This window comes from Oratosquilla oratoria, chromosome 17 (genome assembly GCF_046742065.1).
Source record: "Oratosquilla oratoria isolate Oo_2021 chromosome 17, ASM4674206v1, whole genome shotgun sequence".
In the NCBI taxonomy this organism is placed as follows: Eukaryota; Metazoa; Arthropoda; class Malacostraca; order Stomatopoda; family Squillidae; genus Oratosquilla; species Oratosquilla oratoria.
In genome coordinates this window covers 1,707,517-1,716,736 of record NC_134793.1, presented here as the reverse complement: position 1 = coordinate 1,716,736, position 9,220 = coordinate 1,707,517, and the positions used below count along the sequence as shown (strand labels likewise).

Here is a 9,220-nt window from a genome sequence, read left to right as displayed (position 1 = left end):
AGGTATACGACTCCTGCAACTATCCTTCTCCTGAAGGACTCTTTAATGATGTTCAAAACAACGTACCTGATTCTCTTCATGATTTTGTTACATGAATTTATTGAAAAAGGAGGAAAGGGAGACATTGACAACAAACACAAGGTATGTGCTGCCATAGCTCATTCAGTCCTACAATCAGAGAACCCAAGGACATTTGCCTCCCCGAGGAAGAAATATTGGATGAATTAGAGATTCCCTCATGTGATACAGACGACAGTGACACTGAAGACTTTGAAGAATCTATTGAGGATAACGAGCATATAACGGACCATGAAACAGAAGATGGGAAACGAAGAGAAATAAACTGTGGAGATCCTAGTGATTTAGGCACAGAGGAATTAAGTGTTTTATTATCTACTTCTACGGCAATGGAGCGTCCAAGGAAATGGTCAAGAAGATCACTCTTTTCGTGTAAGAAATTAAACGTATGACAGAGAAGAGATATGTGATATTTGTGAATTAGGCCTCAAGGGGATACCACAAAACGCGCCTATGTACTCTACCTAATGAGTGGTGTAGGAAAAAGTACCAATATTATATATTGCACTCGCAAAAAATTTATATATCTATCAGACTACCACTTGTAGAGTAAAAGTGCATATAAACTTTTTACAGAAAATTGTATGAGCTATAATAATGTACTTAATAGTCATTTTCATCAAACCAACCGTTTTCATAAAAAAAAATTGAAATTTTAAATTTGGCGGCCATTTTACGAGATGGTGGACGAAGCTACGAATGGATCGATGGGGACTGTTGATATGTTATTTCTAAGTGTCTAAAAAAAGTCATGTGCAAAATTTTTAGCTTGTTATATTTTTCATTTATTTGACTAAAATATGACTAATATGACTGAACTATATCTTTGATTCTAGAGCTGGGATTTTTTTCTTTTTTCAAATAAGAATTCTCCAGTGAGGTCCAAAGTTCTAAAATGTGCAAATGGGGTTTCATTATTACATTCAGGGCCAATGTTTCATTTTCCTGTCCATAAACGTTCTTCTGTCGTCTATCAAATCCTGCAAAAATCATTCCACGTTCTCGTTGGCTAACTTGTTCGTAATTTTGTCCAGATTGTGATACTTAGTTCAATTAACCTTTCACGATTCCCAATGATGACTTCAAGCACGAATACGATGCTAGCAAGAAGCATACCTGTTTGGAAAAAAATCGATAACGCACTGTTTAAAAGGCATGAGAACATGATATAAAAATTAATTTTATTTCCGCTTACACACACACACACACACACACACACACACACACACACACACACACACACACACATATATATATATATATATATATATATATATATATATATATATATGTGTGTGTGTGTGTGTGTGTGTGTGTGTGTGTGTGTGTGTGTGTGTGTGTGTGTGTGTGTGTGTGCATGTGTATGTGTGTGTGCGTATATATATATATATATATATATATGTATATATATGTATATATGTGTGTGTATATATTTATATATATATATACATACATACATACATACATACATATACCAAGGCTTTTTCCCCCTTACAAGGGGGATAGCCAAAAAGAAAAAGGCATAAAATCATTCCCACCCATTCCATCCCTGAAAACACTCCACACCCCTCCACCCTCCCTCTTATCTTAGCACCTCCTGAATGACGGGCCATCCCTGCACCTTGGCGACCCCCCCTCTCCGTCCCCCCATTGCATAAAATGAGAGGACGGGGAGAGATCCCTTCGTGCTGCGTCAAATTTTGCTCACACATACTACCTCACCCCCCATCCACCCGCCCATTCCACCTCATGCTATCACAACATCACCCATATACAACCATTCTCCATTCACCCCTATCTTCTGTCCTCTCCCGTCCTTCCTCAATAGACATACCCCTCTTCCCCAAAGCCCCCTTCACCCCATCCATCCACCTCATCCTAGGACGTCCCCTCATGTTCACTCCCTCCACATCTGCCTTCCATACCTCTTTTACTAGTCTTTCTTCACTCATTCTTTCCATGTGTCCAAACCATCCTAATATTTTTTCATCAACCCTATCTCCCAGCTCCTTTTCCACCCCTGTTCTCCTCCTCACCTCCTCATTTCTCACTCTATCTAGCCTAGTAACCCCCATCATACTTCTCAGACACCTCATCTCAAACACATTCAAACTCCTTCTCTCTTCTTCTCTTATGTTCCATGTTTCTGCCCCATACAGTGCTGTTGGCACAATCACTCCTTCATACAGTCTCCTCTTAGCATCCATTCCCAAATGTCTATTCCTCATTACACTTTTTAATCCACCAAGGCATTTAATCGCTTCTCTCAATCTACATTCTACCTCCACTTTCACTCCACCTTTCCCTGCCACATTTGCACCCAAGTATCTAAAACTATCCACTTCCTCCAGTTGCTCTCCCTTAATGCTCACTTCCAGTCTACTGCCACTTTCACCCCTTGTACATCTCATCACCTTACTCTTACCCACATTTATCTTTAGCTTTCTTCTATCACATACTCTCCCAAACTCTGCCACCAACTTCCTCAATCCCTCCTCCGATCTTGCCATAAGCGCAGTGTCCTCCGCAAACAACAGCTGGCTCACCTCCCACTTTTCTCCATTTTCTTTAACCATCTCCAATCCCTTGCCCACTACCCTTGCATTTAGCTCTCGCACCACCCCATCCATGTATAAGTTGAGCAGCCAGGGCGACATAACGCATCCTTGACGAAGTCCTACCTTTACCTCGAACCATTCACTCTCTCCATTTCCAATCCTGACACAAGCTCTACTATTCTCATAAAAACTCTTGACAGCTCCCAGAAGCTTTCCTCCTATCCCGTATATCTGCATAACCTCCCACAGTGCCCTCCTGTCTACTCTATCATAAGCCTTTTCCAGATCCATAAAAGCCCAAAAAACATCCTTCCCCTTTCCTATAGCTTTCTCACATATCTGTCTTACCACAAAGATCTGATCTACACAACCTCTGCCTGTCCTAAATCCACACTGTTCCTCACCAATTACTCCTTCTGTTCCTCTCCTAATCCTCTCAACCAAGATCCTCCCATAAGCCTTCCCAACTACACTCAACAAGCTAATCCCTCTGAAACTACTACATTCACACTTGTCCCCTTTTCCCTTGTAAAGAGGAACTATACAGGCACTCCTCCAGTCCTCCGGCACTCTACCCTCTCTCCAACAAACATTAAATAACCTCAACAACCAGTCCACCATCACTGTACCTCCCTTTTTCAGACATTCCGCATGGCATCCATCCAGACCAGGTGCCTTACCTGCTTTCATCATCTTAACAACTGCCTTCACCTCATCCTTCCTTATTTCTCCTCCATTCTCCGCATTCATCACTCTTATTTTCTTCGCACTTCCCACTACAGCAATCTTTCCTTCCCTATCCTCCTTCACATTTAGCAACTCCCTAAAATATTCTGCCCATCTTCCCCTTACTGCCTTCTCTTCCATTATCATCTCTCCATCTGCACCTTTTACCTTTTCTTCTCTACTTGATTCGTCTCCTCTTCCTCTCTTAATTTCTTTCCAAAACATCTTTTTACATACACACACACACACACACACACACACACATATATATATATATGTATATATATATATATACACACACACACACACACACACACACACACACACACACACACACACACACACACACACACACACACACACACACACACACACACACACACACACACACATATGGAAATAAACTCTTCTGCTGGGATTCGAACCCTTGCCTGAGCGGCTTGCGTCTTTACAAGACAAGGACCGTAGCCACTACTCCATCTCGACCCTTCAAACCGAAACGACTTAGTTCACGGCCCAGTCGCTCCGGCAAGGGTTCGAATCCCAGCAGAAGAGTTTATTTCCAATTGTCAATTGACACAAAAATATATACATATATATATATATATATATATATATATATACACATACATATATACAAATATATATATACATATATATATATATATATTGTACGTATATATATATATATATATATATATGTATGTATGTATATGTATATATATATATATATATATATATATGTATATGTATATATATGCATACATATATGTATATATATATATGTATATATATATGTATATATTTATATATATATATATGTATATATATATGTATATACATATATATATATATATATATATATATATATATATATACATACATATATATATATATCTCGGCATTGCTTGTGTGTGTGTGTGTATACATGTGCGTGTGTTCGTTATCTAGAACTCTATATTTGAGAAAGTCTTGAAACGAAACCGGTAAGTGGTGAGTTTGTCTTAACTTTATAAAGTTACTTTAATTTGCTTAATATAATTACTCTTAATGTAGAAAAATATCCACCAGCCCCGACCCTCACCCTTTGTCTTCCTTATACAAAATTGCTTATCATTACTTTAATATTTAATTTCTTGGTTAATTAGATCTCTTCGGGCAGCCCTCGGTTCTTTCACCCGTATTTCTTTTAGCTGGGTGTTGTGTAGAGTTGTTAATATATATTATTCTGGTTCATGATCTTTTAAGGCCATACAAATGTGACTCTCACTGTATGTGTATTCATATTTTCTAAATAGGATATCACAAAATCACCATTATCATAAGAAAACTTCTGTATACAGAACACACACACACACACACACACACACGCGCGCGCGCACGCACACACACACACACACACACACACACACACACACACACACACACACACACACACACACACACACACACACACACACACACACACACACACACACACACACACACACACACACACACACACACACACAACCACACAACTAGGTTACAACTGACTGTTAATTCAGTAATCAGGCTGAAAGATACAAAAGCGAGCCACTACGCGCATAGCTCTCTTCTCGTAAAATACAACTAGGTAAATGCACACATACGCACACACACACACACACACACACACACACACACACACACACACACACACACACACACACACACACACACACACACACACACACACACACACACACACACACACACACACACACACACACACTTCAACGAATGGACGGCTTAGAAGACGTTCTGAAGAGAATTGAAGTTTGTGGATCCCAACGCAAAGAGAAGTGCCTATTGTATTTACAGGGTGGGGGAAATTGCTCGTGGAGTAGTAGGAAAGTAGGGAAAGAGGAAAGGGGGAGGGATTACTGAGGGAAATGGAAGGAAATGAGGAAGGAGTAGACTTGGCCCAGGCAGACAGGCGAAAGGTAAACAAAAGGCCTCCCGATGATGATGAAATGTCTAATAAAAATGTAAAGATTAGAAGTATAGACAAGAGCAATACAGTAGAAAGTGATGAGAATATTTTCCAGGGATTTAAAGAGGGTGGGGGGGACACAAACCCCCCCCCCCGACTGACAAGACTAGAAGAGAAGGTCGATAAGATGATCGAGGACTTGGAGCGTAGGTTCGGTCATGTTGACAGTATTATATGAAGAGTTGAAAAATTGGAAGAACTAGAGAGGGCGAACAAAAACTTAACTAAGGAAATTGAAGAATTAAAACAACAGTTAAAAGAAGTAAAAGATGAGAATAAAGTCTTAAAGGAGAATAATAAGGAGAACAAGGAGGGTTGGAAAAAAATTCATGAAAATAGCAAGGTTGCATTCACTGACATAATCAGACAGCAAATGAATGAACAAACTGAAAACTCAGTTATTAAAGTGATGAGACAGAAGGAGAATATAGTAAGAGACTTAGCAGACAAAAAGAAATGTATGATTATATTAGGAATGGAAGAGAAACATAACCCAGATAGAACCACAAGAATCAAAGAGGAAAATGAAAAAGTAAAAAATTTACTAGAATTAGTTCAGGAAGATGAACCAGAAATAATGAAACAAATCGAAGAGAAATTCAGGCTAGGGAAATATAGTACAGACAAGACCAGACCAATCAAGATTAAATTCAGGTCACAAACTACGGCTGAGAATATCTTATCCAAAACAGGGAAACTAGCAACAAGTGAACAATATAAAAAGGTATGGATAAAAAGGGAAATGAATAAAGAGGAAAGAGAGAAAAAAAAAGACTTGAAGCAAAGGAAAAAAAACGAGATAAGAACGGAGTCAGAAAAAGAGAGATTCTATTGGAGAGTAGTGAATATGAAACTAAAGAAAGTCGACATACAAGAGAAAAACAAAAGGGAAATAGAGAACACAATGGAAGTGGCAGAAAACTAAGAGTGTCTTACACAAATATAGATGGATTAATAACAGGATTGAATGAACTGAATGATTATTTGAAAGAAAAAGAACCGGACATAATGGGAATTGTAGAAACAAAATTAAAAGGTCCACTACCACCCAACAGTGTAGGGCATGATGCATATAATTATTGGATTAGAAACAGAGTGAAAAAGGAAGGGGGTGGAGTTATGTTCCTGACTAAGAAGGATATAAACGTGAAGGGTGTCACATATGGAAAGAATACAGTAGAAATGATAATGATGGAAGTAGAAGACAGAGATAAGAAGAGCAGAAAGTTTGTGATAAATTATGTGCCCCCAAAAACAGCCTCATGGGAAGAGTGTGAACATAAAAGTATGTTAGAGGACACAAAGATAACATTAAACAAGATAATGGAAGAGGGAGGAAAAATAGTTATGATGGGCGACTTTAATTGCAAAGAAATCTGCTGGGAAGAAATGACAGTAAAGGGTGGAGACGGCTCATGGGGAAACGCTCTACTCGAGATGGTTACTGACCATACAATGACACAATGGATACAGGAGAACACTAGGTATAGAAATGAAGAAGAGCCATCGAAACTAGACCTAGTAATTACATCCGAACCTAGAATAGTGGACAAAATTGAATATAAAACACCAATAGGTAAAAGTGACCACATATTGATTGAACTGGAACTTAATGAAGAAAAATATATGAAAAGAAATGAACAATACAGAAAAGGAAGAATGATGTATGAAAAAACAAACTTTGATAAAATAAGAGACTTCTTTCAAAAGGAAAACTGGGAAGAAATATACAAAGAAGAAACAACAGTAGAAGAGAAATGGAATATTTTGACAAAAATTTACAAAAAAGGAGTGGAAAAGTATGTCCCAAGACAAAAACAAGAAAAAGAATATGTAAAATGCTGGTACAACAAAAGCTGTAGGGAGTTAAATGACAAAAGAGACAAAGCCTGAACCAGATGAAAAAAAGACAGAAGACCTGAAAAATGGAAAATATATACCTGCTATAGAAATGAATATGTACAAATGTGCAGAGAAGAAAAGAGAAAATATGAAAAAGATATCATAGAAAAGTGTAAAGATCAACCAAAACTATTCTACAGATTTGTAAACAATAAACTGAAAAACAAACAAGACTTGGAGAAATTAAGACAGGAGGGAGTTGAATACACTGAGGAAATGGAAATGGCGGAAATTATGAACAAACATTTTAAATCAGTGTTTACAAGGGAGAACATGCAACCTGAAGAGAACGAATGGAAAGAGAAAGTCCCCCCTATGGAAGAAATAGAAGTAACAAAGAATGAAATATTAACACACTTGAGTAATCTTGATGTCAGAAAATCGCATGGACCAGATGAAATAGCAAACTGGATACTGAAAGAATGCAGGAATGAACTGGCAGACAAAATACATAGCATACTAAATAGTTCCTTGAAAGAAGGAAAAGTTCCAGAAGATTGGAAAAAAGCAAATATAGTACCTATATACAAAGGAGGAAATAAAGAAGAACCTACCAACTATAGACCAGTCTCTCTAACAAGTACAATAGCAAAAATTTGTGAAAGAATTATCAAAAGTAGATGGGTAAAATATTTAGAAAAAAACAAAGTGTTAAACCCAAGGCAATTTGGATTCAGACAAGGACGATCATGCGTCACCAATTTAACATGTTTCTATTCAAGGCTAATAGATATAATACAGGAAAGAGATGGATGGGCGGACTGTGCATTTTTAGATCTAAAGAAAGCTTTTGACAAAGTACCACATAAGAAGTTGCTTAAGAAATTAGAAACTGAAGGAGGAATACAGGGCAAACTACTAAATTGGATGGAGGACTTTTTGCAAGAAAGAAAAATGAGAGTAATGATAAGAAACCAACACTCAAAATGGGATGAAGTAATAAGCGGTGTTCCGCAGGGAACAGTTCTGGCCCCAATAATGTTTGCTATATATATTAATGATATGGATGAAGGAATAGAAAGCTATATGAGCTTCTTTGCAGATGATGCAAAACTACTGAAAAGAGTGAAAACTGAAGAAGATTGTGAATCACTACAGAGAGATCTAAATAAAGTACAGGAATGGAGTAGGAAATGGGAGATGGAGTTCAATACAAAAAAGTGTAGTATAATGGAATTTGTAAAAAGCAAAAACAGAATAACAGGAGCATATAAATTGGGAGAAGAAGGAATAAAAAAAGTAGAAAATGAGAAGGACCTGGGAGTCATTGTTATGAATAATATGTCACCTGAGAAACATATAAATAAGATTTTTGGAGAGACTTATAATCTAATAAGAACAATCAAAGTTGCATTTACATACCTGGATGAAGAAATGGTGAAGAAAATCATTATCACCCTGATAAGACCAAGATTGGAATATGCAGCAACGATATGGTCACCAAGTACAAAAAAATGTATAAAAAAAACTTGAAAGAATACAAAGAGCAATTACAAAATTGGCACCAACACTCTCAAAACTATCATATGAAGAGAGACTAGAAAAACTTGAACTACAGACACTAGAGCAAAGAAGAGAGAGAGGAGATTTGATAGCTATTTACAGAATCATGAAAGGCATAGAAATTACTGACAGAGAGAATCTGATAAAATGGGATGACAGAAATACTAGAGGACACGGAAAGAAAATAAAAAAAGACAGCTATAGAAGAGATTTGAAAAAGAACAGCTTTCCTCACAGAGTAATAGACAGTTGGAACAAGTTAGATGAGAAAGTGGTGTGTGCAAAAACAATACATGAATTTAAAAATAGTTTAGATAAAATGAGATATGAAGACGGGACCCCACGAGCATAGCTCCCCTTCCCGTAAAATACAACTAGGTAAATACAACTAGGTAAATACACACACACACACACACACACACACACACACACACATATA

General features: G+C 37.4%; 1 protein-coding gene across 1 annotated transcript in view; it reads right to left on the bottom strand.

Moving 5' to 3' along the window:
* Positions 1–207: 207 nt before the first annotated feature.
* Positions 208–9,220, bottom strand: part of LOC143034128 (glutamate receptor 4-like) — a 23,858-nt gene continuing 14,845 nt past the window's right edge. The window contains exon 11 of the mRNA XM_076200071.1: positions 208–1,194. Coding sequence (XP_076056186.1) covers positions 1,088–1,194 — 107 coding nt within the window. The 3' untranslated portion in view covers positions 208–1,087. The remainder of the gene's footprint in view (positions 1,195–9,220) is intronic.